At 41.8% G+C, this 17,380-nt stretch overlaps 1 protein-coding gene across 1 annotated transcript in view; it reads left to right on the top strand.

Annotated features, from left to right (window-relative positions):
• Positions 1-4,185: 4,185 nt before the first annotated feature.
• Positions 4,186-17,380, top strand: part of rprd2a (regulation of nuclear pre-mRNA domain containing 2a) — a 32,989-nt gene continuing 19,794 nt past the window's right edge. The window contains exons 1-2 of the mRNA XM_035763660.2: positions 4,186-4,616; positions 16,828-16,957. Of these exons, the coding sequence (XP_035619553.1) occupies positions 4,394-4,616; positions 16,828-16,957 (353 nt within the window). The 5' untranslated portion in view covers positions 4,186-4,393. The remainder of the gene's footprint in view (positions 4,617-16,827; positions 16,958-17,380) is intronic.

Below are 17,380 nucleotides of genomic sequence, written 5' to 3'. Positions count from 1 at the left end.
CTGGCTTTTTTATGAATGTTTTGGAGCAGTGGCTTCTTCCTTGCTGAGCAGCCTTTCAGGTTATGTCCACATAGGACTCGTTTTACTGTGGATATAGATACTTTTGTACAGGTTTCCTCCATCATCTTCACATAGACCTTTGCTGTTGTTCTGGGATTGATTTGCACCTTTCACACTAAAGTACGTTCATTTCTAGGCCTTGAAATACATCCACTGGTACACCTCCTATTGACCAAATTATGTCAATTAGCCTATCAGAAGCTTCTAAAGCCATGACATCATTTTCTGTTTAAAGGCACAGTCAACTTAGTGTATGTAAACTTCTGACCCACTGGAATTGTGATACAGTGAATTGTAAGTGAAATAATCTTTGTTGGAGAAATTACTTGTCATGCACAAAGTAGATTGCCAAAACTATAGTTTGTTAACACTTCTTGCTGCACCGATCCCTTCAGCAGGATCATTTTCGTCAACATCCGCTGAATTGCAGAGTGACAAATTCAAATTAAATGACTAAAAAATTTTTTTTTCATGAAATCACAAGTGCAATATACCAAAACACAGCTTAGCTTGTTGTTAATCCACTTGGTTTGTCATATTTCAAAAAAGCTTTTCAAAAAAGCAAACCAAGCGTTTATGTTAGGACAGCTCTCTCAGCAGACAAAACATTACAAACAGCTACCAGCAAAGTAGATTTGTCACGAAAGTCAGAAAAGCAATAAAATGAATTGCTTACCTTTGATGATCTTCGGATGTTTGGGCTCACGAGACTCTCAGTTACACAATAAATGTTTGTTTTGTTCGATAAAGATTATTTTTATATCCAAAAAACTCCATTTGGTTTGGTGCGTTTTGTTGAGTAATCCACAGGCTTGTGCAGGTCACGACGGGCAGACGAAAATTCCAAATAGTATCCGTAAAGTTCGTAGAAACATGTCAAACATTTTTTATAATCAATCCTTAGGTTGTTTTTACAATAAATTATTAATAATATTTCAACCGGACGGTAGCTTTTTCAATAGGGGAGAGAGAGAAAAGGTCTGTGCAAGCAAGAGAGAGAAAAGGCGTATGCGAGCAAGGAGGCCTACAAACCTCACTCAGTTACCATGTGGAAGCCATAGGGAAAGGAAACTGGTTGATATCCCTTTAAATGGAGGGAAGGCATGCAATGGAACAGAGAGGTTTCAGAAAAACAACACTTCCTGGTTGGATTTTCCTCCGGCTTTCGCCTGCAATATCAATTCTGTTATACTCATAGACAATATTCTGACAGTTTTGGAAACCGTAGAGTGTTTTCTATCCTAATCTACCAATTATATGCATATTCTAGCTTCTGGGCCTGAGAAATAGGCAGTTTCATTTGGGTACGTTTTTCATCCAAACATCAAAATACTGCCCCCTAGTCTCAAGAGGTTTTTTAACAAGAAAGGTGTGGAGTGTTTGAAAAACGAGTTTTAATGAGTCCAACCTAAGTGTATGTAAATTTCCGACTTCAACTGTAAGTTATCAGAGCCCTGGACGTTTCGCCACCCTAGGTGAGACAAAAATCTTTCATAAATGCATGTAGGGCCTAGTTTCGCTGGAGCTGTGTAAAATAAGCTTTCTGTCAATGACCCAGCCTTAACACATTTTGTTTATTTAAATATCAAATTTGATTGTCCAATATACATTTCAGCATTTCTTCATTTTGTGGCCCGCCTAGAGTGACCTCTTTCCTCTGCTGTTGTGCTGCATTACAGTCATCAATGTTTTCTCTCGGTAACTGTCCATGGTCCTGAAATCAAATCAATGATACCCAGAATTTCCACAAACTTCAGAAGGTTCCCATTATTTGGCTCGTTCAGCCTGTCAGTGGTCCCACGTAGTGCAATGTTCTGGGTGGCCATTACGCGTATCAGGGCTATGAGCCTCTGCAGCACCTGCTGACAGTGGAGAGTCTCTCAGTCAATAACCCGTTGGGCTTGGGCATCGATAGTTTGCTTGGACACCAGCCTGATCTCCAGCTCCTTCCACCTCTGGAAACTTTCTAGGCTGTCATGCGACTCCTCATGAGAGCTGAGGAGGTGGGACAGATTCTTCCAGCTCCTGGTTCCATCCCTGACCAGCGCAGATTTGCCCTCATGTTAAAAAAAGTTTGACACAAAAACAGAAGGCTGTATCGTTTTGCTTGGAATAAATGAGCCATGGTTTCTCCCCTCTCTCCCCGTTCGCCATCCTCCTATTGCAGTGGGCCACGGAAAATATTTGTTACCTCTCATCTCTTGGGAAATTCCCCTCCTTTTCCTGATATGGCCCAGCCTGCACTAAAATATACCATAAAGATCCATTCATATCTTTTGGCCACTCGCCGGGATCTTTTGTTTTTTTATGTCATCAGGGACGTGGAGTAACAGATCTGAGTCCAGGTCCAGATAGTAGGGTCTCCGCCGGCATTGTTTGGAGGTGTGGTTAGGCCTGGTGCAACCACCTGTCCTTGTCTACCCAGAGAGCTGTCATCATCGGTGGAAGTGGATGGCTCGGACTGCTCTGGTTCGCCCTCTTCGCTGCTAGAACCAGCGAACGGGGGCTCGTCCGTCTCTGCGAATGAACGTCCTTGGAGGCTTGTTCTTCTCCACACCGGCTGATGGACATCGCTTCCTGATAGTTTTTGTCTCTTTGACGTTGTAGAAAATTTGGTTGCAAATCTCTGTAGCTTACTTTTAGCTAAAATGATTTCCACTCACCCCCGGTGGTCTAGTAGCCAATCAGGGGCGCCGGAGGGCGGCAGCCAATTTCCAAAATGTCGCCCCAAATTCCGATGTTACAGGTGTCGAGCTTAAGGGCATGTGACAGTAGTGTGTAGGAGGGAGGTTCCTAAGTGTGAGAAGTGTTCAGAAGGGCATGAGACAAAGGAATGTGTAGTGTTGGGGGAAGTAGTGGTACGTGTTAATTGGGAAAGGGGGATACCTCGTCAGTTGTCCAACTGAATGTATTCAACTGAAACGTGTCTTCCGCATTTAACCCAACCCCTCTGAATCAGAGAGGTGCGGGGGCTGCCTTAATCGACATCCACGTCTCCGGCGCCCGGGGAACAGTGTGTTAAATGCCTTGCTCAGATGCAGAACGACAAGTTTTACCTTGTCATCTCGGGGATTCAATCCCGCAACCTTCCAGTTACTGGCCCAACACTCTATCCACTAAGCTACTCCATGGGCGAGGTGCCATGCAAGAGAGGCAGGTTGAGGTTTTCAGGGTTAGACTAGTGCAGAAGTTGTCATGCTGAGCCAGGAAAGAAAGTATAGGAATAGGGATCAAGTGGGAGGGATCCTGAGAGGAGTGGTATGAGTAGTTGATCTGTACCAGTACAGAGGGATAAACCAACAAGTGATATATGGTTCAGTAAGATTGGATTTTTGGCATTTATAGCAATGGTTATCAACTGTACTGCAGGGAATGTAAAGTCACAGAAAATAGAGGTTGTGGTGGGCGCTGCAAAGAGGTATTTGAGTGTGCAAGACTTGACATCATAAGAGTTGCAGGGTGTGTTAAGTGGTGGTGTCTCTTCCTTTTAGGCTGTTGGCCTGAAGTAAGACTAAATATATTTAAGTAGTGGACTATGGTATATTTGGATATTTTTTTTCTGAGTGTAGTGTTTGGTAAGGTATTTGTTTAGTTTTTTTCAAGCAAATCATAAGGGAGTTATACTCCAGTGGAGTAGGTGGCGTCATGCAACATTTATTGGACCTCATCGAAGAAGAATAGCCTGTCGTTTCCAACGGGAGCAAATTCATCATAGTGCGCAGAACATGCAAGGAGGTGGGGCAGCAGGGAAGCCTAGTGGTTAGAGCGTTGGACTAGTAACCGAAAGGTTGCAAGTTCAAATCCCCGAGCTGACAAGGTACAAATCTGTCGTTCTGCCCCTGAACAGGCAGTTAACCCACTCTTCCTAGGCCGTAATGGAAAATATGAATTTGTTCTTAACTGACTTACCTAGTTAAATAAAGGTAAAATATATATTTTTTAAAAGATGGGCAGAGCCAAGCACGAGCTAGTGAGATGCTATTGGCGCGTTCTAGCATTTATTTGTATATTTCCGTTAGGGAACGCCTACTCTATGAAGTGCGCGTGTGCAATTACTGAATTCCCCCTTCCACTTAAAAAAAAAACTTTGGCAAAGGGTGAAGTCTACAACACGCAGTCCAATCTGTTTGTTACAGATTATAGTTTTGGAAATAGAAAACTGTATGGAGATGAAATGTTTAATCGAAGAGACATTTTGTAGAATTTCGCGCCATCTTCTCCTACTGCCGGCCATTGGGCTTTCTCTCATCACCATATTTGGTAGTGAGTGGAATCGACGCCAAACGGATGCTTCACGTTTATACATCCGCTGAAATATCTGGCTCATTGTTTTATGTGTGGCTTGGCAGTGCAAGGCCCGAAGATGGCTGCAGAATCAGGCGCGTCAAGCGGCCAAAGTCGTGGTTTGCCTGTGGCTCTGGAGTCAACTTTGGACCGACGGTTTCAAGGAGTGTCGAACACAATGGAATCAATTCAAGGACTATCAAATTGGTGCATTGAGAACAAGAAATACCACAGCCTTATCGTGCGTTACTGGATTAAATGGTTGAGGAAATGTGAGTTGCTAATGTTAGCTAGCTAACGATAGCTGATTTGCCTGGCTAGCTTAGCGCTCGTTATATTGCTAGGTTAGCTCATTTGAACTAGGTAACTGTTAGCTGCATACGTTAACGTAAGTAGCTAGCTATGTTTAGCGAATGTTAACAGTATCTAGTTAGTGACATTGGTGCACAACACAGGAATTTCATGTAAAATGTAATCATGTAATGTATCTTATAGTTAGCTTCTTGGGTAAGGTTAAGTAAAGCGGGAGTGCGCCTATGTGGAACTGTCCAACATCTCTGTCGGCGCCGGAATGATGTAAATATATCACTAGCCACTTTAAACAACGACTACCGCTACGGGGTAGTTACCTCATTCATATATCCTTATGTACATATTCTTTATCCCCTTACACTGTGTATAAGACAGTAGTTTAGGAATTGTTAGTTAGATTACTTGTTGGCTATTGCTGCATTGTCGGAACTAGAAGCACAAGCATTTCGCTACACTCGCATTAACATCTGCTAACCATGTGTATGTGACAAATAACATTTGATTTGATTTAGTTAGTTAAAAAGTTAGCTAATGTTGACTTGCAGTGTCAGTCAGCTATCACTAACGTTACTAGTTGTGATGTCTAGCAAATGTTTGTTATAACGTGTCTGGTCATTTGTTGACAAACAATGGCTTTATTGAGCAAGTATTCTATGCATAGAATTAACGTTAGTGTTACGTTTTTAGCTAACGTTAGTTATTATTCTGTTAAGACTGTCAAATTTCTTGAAGCCTTTGCCATCCTTGGTTTAACACCTTAAATCAGTTGCACTTAGATTTGTCAAACCGTAACAATCAAAATACATGTAACTAGCTTGATAAATAGTTCAGTAATTAGCCTACACGTTTATAAAATATGTTATTGAGTTTACTGTAACTTCCTGTTAACTACATAGGAGTTATTGCACAATACAAATAGGTACGTTTTGAGGAGCAGACTAGCCTACCCCAGGAAATGACCAAGTGTATAAAATAGGGAGTGTATAGTGCTTGTATACGATAATTGAAGATGCCTGAATGTATTGTTGTTCAGGTCTCCCGGAGACCGGAAATATGCTGTGCTGCTTTTGCTATATGCTTTCCTCTGCTTTTTTGTTAGTGACAGTGAAGCTTTGGTAGTCCATATTTATGTTATGTGCTGTGTGTTGTTTTAGAAACTTAAAAAACATTTTTTTTTAAAGAGTATAGTTATTAGTAAAGTATGCCTAACATGCAGACCAGACAGCTCGCAGGCATTTTGATTTTGTCCTCCAACTCCAATCAGGACTAACAGGTTGAAATATCACAAAGTCTGAACCAACTATATTAATTTGGGGACAGGTTGATAACCAAACATTTATGGTAACAGCTAGCTTGCTGTTGCTAGATAATTTATCATAGGATATAAACATTGGGTTGTTATTTTAACTGAAATGCACAAGGACCTCTACTCTGACAATGAATACACAGATAAATCTGATTTTAGTTGCTAGTAATCGCTCCTCCTTCGGGCTTCTTCTTTGGACTTTATATGGCGGTTGGCAATCAACTTTAAGGTGCATTACCATTGCTGACTGGCGTGAGGACCTCCGTTCATTTGACCGTCACCCACGTGGGTCTATGTGCCTAAAAACCAATGAGGCGCTAAGAGAGGCGGGACTTAATAACGTAACTGACCTCACCGCTCGCGTTGCAAAATAAATGTACCCATACATGTTATTCAATCATTACACCCACACTGCTCACGTGCGTAAACGAGAATCTGCGTAGCCAGGCGCTAAAATAGAACTTGGTTCTATTTGCAATGCGCTGCAAGTCCCGTCTCCTCATTGGTTTTTAGGAGCGTATACCCATATGGGTGAATTGAAAGATGAACTGAGGTCCACACTCCAGCCCAGTTTGTAGTGGTAATGCACCTTAAAGTTGGTTGCCAACCGCCATATAAGGTCAGAAGAAGCCTGAAGGAGGAGAGATGACTAGAACGTATCTCAGTTCACCCTTTTATCTGTGGATTAATTGTCGGAGTAGAGGACCTTGTGCATTTCAGTTAAAATAACAACCCAATGTATTTATCCAATGACAAATTAGTTATCAACAGCAAGTTAGCAAGCTAAATTGCCTTAAATGTTTAATGCTTCAACCTTTCCCCAAATTAATAGAATTGGTTCAGATTTCGTTGACACTTCAATCTGAGTGTCCTGATTGTGGGTGGACAAAATCAACATGCTTGCGTGACTGGTCTGGTCAGCATGTAACTCCAAATGACTGTTTGATGCTGTTCATGTGTAGTTTTTAAAGCCTCAATAAGCAGTTGAAACAATAACAAGAATTGTCTCGGCCAATGTTTCTGTAAAATATGATGGATTTGGCTGGGTAAATGTAACCACTCTCAAATTCATAGACAAAGCTATGGATGAAAGTACTGACCATCCATCATAGCATTAGTTTTGAAGAGGTAGAGTTGGTTTACATTTACAAACATGGGAGCTTATTTTGGGTTCTAATGGGGGTATGACCGTTGAACTAAGCCCATTGGGGCTTTTTTATAGGTATTCAAGTATCAATGGGTAGGTCTACATATCATAAATTTATAAGTCCCCAAATTGATGTAGCAACTGCAGGTTGCACCTTTTTTTTAAGGTAATTTTCTTTGATTTAAAAATGTGATTGTGTTGCAATAGGGGATTGTGAGAGCGAACAAGGTACTGCTTGTGAAAGCCTGGGGGGGACTATTACACACCTCATAATATTTAAATATGTTGGTGGTTGTGAAGGATCCACTGGATGGATTGGTTCATTGTGCTTTATATTCGTCCACTTTACTCTACCTTGGTCAATGCTGTTATGCTTTTTATGAATTCACAGCACTACACATGCACTAGATTCAAGCATCACTCAAATTCAACGATTTAATATTGTCAGGCAGCAGGCCCTGTGTTTGCAATGCCATTTGTGAATAGCAGCCCCTCCCTGACGTTCATTGTGGTGTTAAAGCTTAATTAGGCTTATTCTGTGTGCATTGTTCAAAGACAAATGCTGATAGAACCTGAATCAACGGTGATGGGCTTTTATTACGCTGATCGATCATTCATAGGCTACACTGAAGGGCCAAGCCACAGCTGATATGTGCTAAAGGTGTATTGCCGTGCAACTTGGAGAAGGGGTCTTTGTGTGATTCCTTCATGGACTTAGTTTAGGAGCAAGTGATTGTTCACTCACTCCAAAATGAATCGCCTGCTAATTACTCCTGTTAGTTTATACTTATTGCCTGAGGAAGAGTACAGTGTTAGGTTGGTATGCCTGGTCTTGTTACTACAGCAGTGAATTAGGTATTTTCACCCAGGCTTAGATAAGTATCAGGATGTTGTTGTGATTGCCTTGGAGGCGGAGCTCTGAGTCTTTCAGCCACCATGACTGTTTGCTGGTGCTCCTGCCTTTTCAGCACCAGAAGCTGATGTTGGCAATGCTTAAAATGGTATGATGTAGGCTTGAATGGCGAGTTTGTTGTGCATGGCCCGGTGCCCCGGGTGTTGGAGATTTTACTTAAGGAACAATGTAGGCCTGAAACCCTTAGAGGTTCTTCCATTGGCACTTTAAAACTAACCCAGGTTGGGCTGGACTTGGCCAAGCTCAAGTTGTTTCCACTGCTTCCAGATAATTATAAATTACGTCATGTTGCTAGTTAGCAAAAATGTGACTGTAGCTGGCTTCACTAATGTTGCTAGCTAGCAAGCAAAATGTTGAATAATTTAATTCACCCTCACTATACTGTAACTAACATTACCCCATACTCCTGCCAGTACAAGCCAGACTCGGAGCGATGTATTTAGCTTGCTGAAGTGAGCTAGCTAAACGATTAGCGTCGTCACTAGCATAACATGCTAGCTAACTTAATTCCTACCGGGGTAGGCCGTCATTGTAAATAAGAATTTGTTCTTAACTGACTTGCCTAGTTAAATAGAAATCTCAAGCCCACGTGCAAGTGATAAGCCAGCTAATCTTTATTTCCAGTTCAGCTAACTTTGATCTTTTTGCTAACTAACAAGTTTTTTTATTTTTTTTACCTTTATTTAACCAGGCAAGTCAGTTAAGAACATATTCTTATTTTCAATGACGGCCTGGGAACAGTGGGTTAACTGCCTGTTCAGGGGCAGAAAGACAGGTTTGTACCTTGTCAGCTCAGGGGTTTGAACTCGCAACCTTCCAGTTACTAGTCCAACGCTCTAACCACTAGTCTGCCCTGCCGCCCCAGGTTGAACAGTTGAATTATGAACACACCCTTGTCTGTTTGCAAAGCATGTTAGCCTGTCCACTTTGTTCAGATGTTGAACTCAAGTGGCCTACCTTATTTTTCAGAATGTTAACAAGTTGTGTGTTATGGTCATTGCACATTTAATGAAAGACTAGACAGCTAGTATAAGTGTTTGGCTAAAATGCTGCTAGCGGTACCCCAATGCATTGCGCGATAAACTGAGCATATATTTTTTCAATAGTCATTGATACACTCGTTTTTTAGTAGTGTCTGCTCTGTGCACAATTTGAGTAGTTGAGACATAAAAAGGGTATCGTGAAGTTAACTTATCCTCTATCACAGTCAAAAAATGTCTCAATATGTTTTGGTATCCATATGACAGATTCTGTTGGACCAAATTCAAATAGCGAGTTGAAACCGCTTGTCAGAGTGATATGTGATCTCAACTTTGTTGGAGTGAGAGGCAGGCGTGAGGCTTGTGTGTGTAAACCATAGAGGAAGAGGTGACAAGTGGTCCAAAATAAGTCATGGGTTTCTATGGGCTTAAGCTTGTCGCCTGCCTTCCCGACTTTTGGACAACTGTCTCCCATTGTTAGGGCGGAGACGTGCATCTCGTCATTCATTGTATACAGATCTCTGGCGTAAATGGGATGGTGCGCGAAGGAGAAGTGACCAAAAATACAACAGGAGAGCAAGCGGACATAAACACTCCTAAATAAATAGCTTGCTGAAGTGGAATATCGCAAAAAATATATTTAAAAAAATAGATAGTGTCTGCCTTTTATGGCGTGACAGAATAAACGTGTTGACGTAGGCTAATAGAGGCTAACTGCCTCCCTCTTTAGCCTATATGACTACAGAACACCTGTGTTGATGATCTTATTGTGGCTAAGTGTCTTGCCTGGCTGTATGTGACCTGAATCACAGTGTTGATGTCATAGTGGCTAATACGGCTGGTAATTGCCAGGGACCTCACGATACTTAGGTGCAACTCAATATTCATGTTTTGTACACTTGGTGCGTGTCTGCTGCAGAGGGATGTGAGAGACCCCCATCACTAGTGGCTACCTGCCTTTATAATGTCACAATATAACTTATTGGTCGTGTTCAAGCGGACCATCGTTGATCACCAGCTTTCAAAGTGTTGCAATATGGTTATAAAAATGGTCCGTCTTGCGACATGTTGACTGCAGCTTTACTGAGCTTTACAAAAACCATGTGGTCTAAGGTCATACAGTTTGATGAAGTCACCTTCAAGTCGCTTCAGTTGCTTCTCGCCAATTGCGCTATGCAGCCTTGACCTGCATTGTGGTTGACAAATAGTGCCTCCCAATCATTTGTGTGTTTTTGTTTGACCAATGCGAACTTGGCCAAAGACATGACTGAAACTTCCACAATTCTAAATAATTCCTCCAGGATTTCGTAGGGATATTTTTGCGGTTATGTGCGGGCAGAAATGCTTGGTATTGCAGAGTCAATTCTGATATTTTGCATGGGCTGAGGGAATAAGTTTGTTGACGTGTGGCTTGATTCAACCATATTGTGCAGTATAAGTGTGCAGTATTGGTTAAAATTCCGAGCCCTCTTTTTTTTTTTATATATACTGCGGAGATGGGTCTTTTTATATATATATATATTATTTTTTTTAAAACTTTTTTTATGTGGAAATAATTCAGTGATTGGTCAAATGAGCAGGCACTCACACAATATGCAGGAAAGTATTGATTTAGCCAAAAATTGATCGGAATACTGGAGGAACTGTCAATTCCCCTGACTGTTTATACAGTGCCTTCAGAAGGTATTCATACCCTTGACGTTTAGCAAATTTTGTTACAGCCTGGATTCATTTGAGATTTGTTTGTCGCTAGCCTACACACAGTAACCCATAATGTCAGTGTTTTTGTTTTTACAAATTAATTAAGTTGTTCTGTCTTGAGTCAAGTATTCAACCCCTTTTATGGCAAGCCTAAATGTAAGTCCAGGAGTATAAATGTGCTTACCAAGTCACAAGTTGCATGGACTCTGTGTGCAATAATAGTGTTTTAAAGTGGAACTGACAGTTAACAACTTTGCCGGTATGAAACAGACAATCAAATCAGTAAAAAAAAATCCCAGTTTATGCTTCAAAACCAACATTTATAAGAGGGTTTTAAAATGCCATTTGTTTAGGTAGCAAGAAATGTAAATCGTTTTGCTAGCTAACTAGCGAGCTATGCTGAACTTGAACTGTTATCCACAGTTAACATATATTTTAGTTGTCAATCAAATGTATTTGGCATCGATCAAATGGGTGTGCAGACAAGTTCCCATTGTCAACTTTGGTTGGGACAAGCATGCATAGGTGAGCAAGCTGCAGAAGTACTAGCAGGCTACTATTTCCCCATTTGTTTATCTATTTTAACAGCCAATTAACAACCTCGTTTAGATTTTAGCTCATCTCACTCTGGCTAGCATTAGTTGTTAATCTTATTCATGTGCATCGGCAACTGATGGAGAAAGAGCCTACCTTTTTATTTTTTTTATCAATAGGATTGTGACTTTCCCAAATGTAAGGCTCCTGTGGTGTTTACATATTTGCATAAATCCATTCAGCTGTATTTTGCAGCTTTTGGCAAATCAAATTGTATTTGTCACATGCGCTAAATACAACAGGTGTAGTATAGTGAAATGCTTACTTACAAGCCCTTAACCAACAATGCATTTTTAAGAAAAATAAGTGTAAGTAAAAAATGGATGAGAAAAAAATAAAACAAAAATAATTATAGAGCAGCAGTAAAATGACAGTAGTGAGGCTATATACAGGGGGTACCGGTACAGAGTAAATGTGCAGGGGCTCCGGTTAAATGAGGTAATGTGTAGGTCGAGGTCAAAAGTCTTATGGCTTGGGGGTAGATGCTGTTTAGAAGGCTCTCGGACCTAGACTTAGTGCCCCGGTACTGCTTGCCAATACAGTAGCAAAGAAGTATGTGACTAGGGTGGCTGGAGTCTTTGACAATTTTTATGGCCTTCCTCTGACACGTCTAGTACAGTGGTCCTGGATAACAGGAAGCTTGGCCCCAGTGATGTACTGGGCCGTGCGCACTACCCTCTGTAGTGCCTTGCGGTCAGAGGCTGAGCAGTTGCCGTACCAGGCAGTGATGCAACCAGTCTGCTCCCGATGGTGCAGCTGTAGAACCTTTTTGAGGACCCATGACACATCTTTTCAGTGTCCTGAGGGGGATTAGGCATTGTCGTGCCCTCTTCATGACTGTCTTGGTGTGCTTGGACCATGTTACTTTGTTGGTGATGTGGACACCAAGGAACTTGAACCTGCTCAACTACAACCCCGTTGATGAGAATGGGGGATGCTGTGTCTTCCTTTTACCTATTGTCCATAACCATCTCCTTTGTCTTGATCATATTGAGGGAGAGGTTGTTGTCCTGGCACTACACTGCCAGGTCTCTGACCTCCCTATAGACTGTCTCATTGTTGTTGGTGTTCAGGCCTACCATTGTAGTCATAGCAAACTTAATGATTGTGTTGGAGTCGTGCCTGGCCATGCAGTAATGAGTGAACGGAGTACAGGAAGGGACTGAGCACGCACCCCTGAGGGCCCCCGTGTTGAGGATCAGCGTGGCGGATGTGTTGTTGCCTAACCTTACCACCTGGTGGCGGCCCATACAGGAAGTCCAAGATCCATTTGTAGAGGGAGGTGTTTAGTCCCAGGGTCCTTAGCTTAGTGATGAGCTTTGAGGGCACTATGGTGTTGAGCTGTAGTCAATGAATAGCATTATCACATAGGTGTTCCTTTTGTCCAGGTGGGAAAGGGCAGTGTGGAGTGCAATAGATGGCATCATCTGTGGATCTGTTAGGGCGGTATGCAAATTGGAGTGGGTCTAGGGTTTCCAGGATGAGGCTGTTGATGTAAGCAATGACCAGCCTTTCAAAGCACTTCATCGCTGCCGGTAGTCATTTAGGCAGGTTACCTTCGCATTCTTGGGCACAGGGACTATGGTTGAATGCTTGAAATATGTTGTTATTACAAACTCTATCAGGTTGAAAATGTCAGTTGGTCAGTGCATGCTTGGAGTAGACATCCTGGTAATCTGCCTGGCCTTGTGAATATTGACCCTCTAAAGGTCTTACTCACATCAGCTCTCATCTACTCCCTTCACAGAACAGCGCAAACTAGCTCTAACCAGAATAGAAAGAGGTGTGGGAGGCCCCGGTGCATACCTGAGCATGAGGACAAGTACATGAATGTCTAGTTTGAGAAACGGATGCCTCACTAGTTATCAACTGGCAGCGTCATTAAATAGTACCTGCAAAACACCAGTCTCAACTTCAACAGTGAAGAGGTGACTCTGGGATGCTGGCCTTCTAGGCAGAGGTCCAGTGTCTTTTTTTTTTGTTTGTTTTTTTCCCCCAGGTTAATATTTTATTGGCCAGTCTGAGAGATGGCCTTTTCTTTGCAACTCTGCCTAGCATCCCGGTTTGCGCTGTTCTGTGAAGGGAGTAGTACACAGCGTTGTATGAGATCTTCAGTTTCTTGCCAATATCTCGCATGGAATAGCCTTCATTTCTCAGAACAAGAACAGACTGAAGTTTCTGAATAAAGTTCTTTGTTTCTGGCCATTTTGAGCCTGTAATCGAACCCACAAATGCTGATGCTCCAGATACTCAACTGGTCTGAAGGTCAGTTTTATTGCTTCTTTAATTAGAACAACAGTTTTCAGCTGTGTTAACATAATTGAAAAAGGGTTTTATAATGATCAATTTGCCTTTTAAAATGATATACTTGGATTGGCTAATATAATGTGCCATCAGAACACAGGAGTGTCGGCCTCTGTACGCAAATGTCAATATTCCATTAAATCTGCCGTTAACAGCTACAATAGTCATTTACAACATTAACATTGTCTACACTGTATTTCTGATCAACTTAATGTTATTTTATTGTACAAAAAAATTGCTTTTCTTTCAAAAACAGACATTCTAAGTGACCCCAAACGTTTGAACGGTAGTGTATGTACTGTCACTGTGGTGCACTGTCACTTATTGATAAAGCCAGTGACTGATGTGGTGTATACCTCAATGCCATCGGAGAATCCCGTTACATATTCCTGTGTGTGCTAGCAAAATAGTCCTGTAGCTTAGCACCTGCTACATCTGACTACTTTTTTTTATTGATGCTTCCTGCTTTAGTTTTTGCTTGTAAGCAGGACAGGCTAGAATTATGGCGAAATTTGCCAAATGGAGGGCGAGGAAGAATGCGTTCTCATGATCTAAAGTCTTGCGGTTGCTACTGCCTGAAAACATAGTCCAGTTCAAAGTGAAAGATGGCACCCCCGTGTGGCAAATGGCTTTTTAGCATAGGCCTCACTGTTGCTCTGATTGGCGCACCTGTCTGGGTAGAATGCAGTCCTGGACAGGACAGACGTTTTATTTATTGCTGTGTATTAATTGTCCAAACGCACGCCTGCTTTCCCACTATATTGCTATAGAATTTTTACAAATGCCTGACTACGTAATTCCCGACCGTTCTATGAATTTATGAAAATGACCATGTCCAAGTGTGCGCTTGTCAGAATTTTTTTTTTTTTTTTTTAAGTGCTGTTCTTTCTGTGGGTTTATATGAACAGATTTTAAGATTGTGTTGAAAATCCTGTCTGTTCCACTTTAACTTGATTTTTTGAACGACCACCTCATCTCTACCCTACACAAGATCCCTCCAGTTGAGCAGTGAATTTGAAACCGATTCAACCACAAAGAGCGAGGTTTTCTAATGCTTACATAGAAGGGCACCTATTGGTAGCGAGGTCAAAATAGAAAAGTAGACACTGCGTATCCTTTTGAGCATGTTGCAGTTATTACTTATACTTTGGATGGTGTTTCAAATCACCCAGCCATTACAAAGATACAGACGTCCTTCCTTACCCAGTTGTCGGAGAGGAAGGAAATCGCTCAGGAATTTCACCAGGAGGCCAATGGTGACTTTGAAACAGTTTTTAATGGCTGTAATAATAGGAGAAAACTGAGGATGGATCAACAACATTGTAGTTACTCCACAGTTCTAACCTAATTGACAGTGTGAAAAGGAAGCCTGTACAGAATATAAATATTCCAAAACATGCATCCTGTTTACAACAAGGTACTAAAGTAATACTGCAAAGAATGTGGGAAAGCAATTCACTTTCTGGCCTGAATACATAGTGTTGTGGTGTTAGATTTGCCCCAAACATATTACTGAATACCACTCCATATTTTTAAGCAAAGTAGTGGCTGCATCATGTTATGGGTATGCATGAAAAGAAAAATGGGAAAATGTTGTACAATCCAGGTGTGGAAACCTCTTCGACTTTCCCAGAAATCCAGAAAAGTGCTTCTACAAATACTTATCATTATGGGGTATAGGTATATAGGTCCATTATCCTTTTCGATATACTTTAGATTTGGTTTCAGTCGTTTTAAGTTTAACAGAGTTATTCCCATCCTGAAAATTAAATATATTTATGAAAATAAATCTTTGAATGCTAATGAGACCCTTGAACAAATGTAATCTTGGTTCTTGTGTAAAAAAGAAAATGTGGCATTGGCATCATAGACCGTTTGGATTTGTCCTGTATTTTCAATGCTTTGTCTTGGTGTTATCGGTGACAATGATGCCGTCATCACCTGCTAAATGTATTGGCAAGTTGGGATTAGTTTTGACGAGGGGAAAGCAGGGAAAATAAGCATTGTTTTGTCGTTTTTAAATATTTAGGTCTGTTTTATGCTTTTCACATTTTTGTAATGTTTTGGAGTGGCTCCAATGACCCTTTGAGGTGTCTGCCCAGAGCCTATTTGGCCTTGGGAAAAACTTTGTCACTGCCTTTTAGACTGGGGTTCCACTTTCAATCGCCCTAGGCCAGGGTATCTTGGACCCGGTGCAAGGTAAGGCTTCAGGCCTGCATCTGAGTTAAACCTCCCAAAACATGGCGTCAATCCATGCAGGACAGGATGAAGAGTATCCTAGTTGGTACGAAACACAGGAAAGTTACCCTTCGGTTACAAGACAATGTACAGGTAACTGCCAAAATTAAGGATAGACTTCAGTATATGATGTATATTAAGTAAATTGATATCAGGTGGGGTGCATTGTCCTGGCAAGGTTTAGGTCCGCTCAACCCCTTAGAGGGCAAGGTAAACGCCAGTAAATACGCAGCCATTCTGAGTGATCATCTTCAACTTTATGGTGAAGCATTTTTACACTGGGAGTGATCTCTTCCAGGATGACAATGCCCACCCACAAGGCACGTCACTGAATGGTTTGATAAGCATGAAAACTATGTAAACCATATGCCGTGGCCGTCTGTCAGCAGATCTCGACCCAATTGAACATTTATGGGAGATTGAGGAGTGGTGCCTGAGATGGCATTTTCCACCATCAATAAAACTCCTATTATGGAATTTCTTATGGAAGAATGGTGTCGCATCCATCCAATAGAGTTCCAGACCATTTTTAAAAAATGTGTTATTTTTTGTTCTTGTGCTTTTACCCCTTTTCTCCCCAATTTTGTAATATCCAATTGGTAGTTAGTCTTGTCCCATCGCTGCAACTCCCCTACGGACTTGGGAGAGGCAACGATCCAGAGCCCTGCCAAGCCGCACTGCTTGAGTTCCAGACACTTGTAGAAAATATGACGAGGCTCACTGAAGCTGTTCTGGCGGCTCGTGGTGGCCCACTGCCCTATTAAGAGACTTTGTTGGTTTTGCCTTTATTTTGGCAGTTACCGGTATAAGCCTAATGCTGTAGTAGTGGCAGTGTCAGGTACTGGAAGGCTAAACATGAAATTGTATGGTATTTTGTTTGTGTAACACTTGTCATGCTCGCAATTTTTACAGCCCCACCACTGTGTGGTTTACAATTCAACTATTTTCTCTCTCCCTCCCCCTTTTTCCTGCTATTTTCTCCTGGCAGCTGAGGCTTCTCATCGGCTCAATTTGTTCTACCTCGCCAACGATGTCATTCAGAACTGTAAGAGGAGAAATGCCATCGTCTACCGTACTGCCTTCGCCGACGTACTCCCTGAGGCCTTCCAGCTGGTCAAGTGAGTAAACCACACTGTTAGTTGAAGTGGCCCCTAGATGCTGATCATGGGTCGGTTATGCACTAATGGTTAAGGTTAGTATTGAGGGAGAGGGAGCAGATCATAGATGTTTCTTCTAGGGGGGCAAAATGTAGCAGTGAGGGGGAAAAGATCTCTTGGGAGTCCTGTTTCTAGAACTTGCATAAACACAGTGTTCTAATGTAGGCCTACCTGTAAGGGTAACTTGGGGTATACCACCACCCTGGGTAACACGCCCCCTGCCCGTACATCTCACAGAAAGCGCTTCATGTCCAATAAAATCCCCCCCAAAACTTTACTGCTCTTGCTCTTCTAAAAATGTCCTGTCTCATCAAAATTTAGGTCACTCCCCCAAAAATGATTTAGGAGTAGGGTGGTGGTTTACCCCAAGTTACACTACAACAG

The sequence above is a fragment of the Oncorhynchus keta genome, chromosome 19 (assembly GCF_023373465.1).
Source record: "Oncorhynchus keta strain PuntledgeMale-10-30-2019 chromosome 19, Oket_V2, whole genome shotgun sequence".
Taxonomy (NCBI): Eukaryota; Metazoa; Chordata; class Actinopteri; order Salmoniformes; family Salmonidae; genus Oncorhynchus; species Oncorhynchus keta.
Note: the sequence above shows the minus strand (reverse complement) of the source record. Positions and strands in the feature narration are given on the sequence as shown.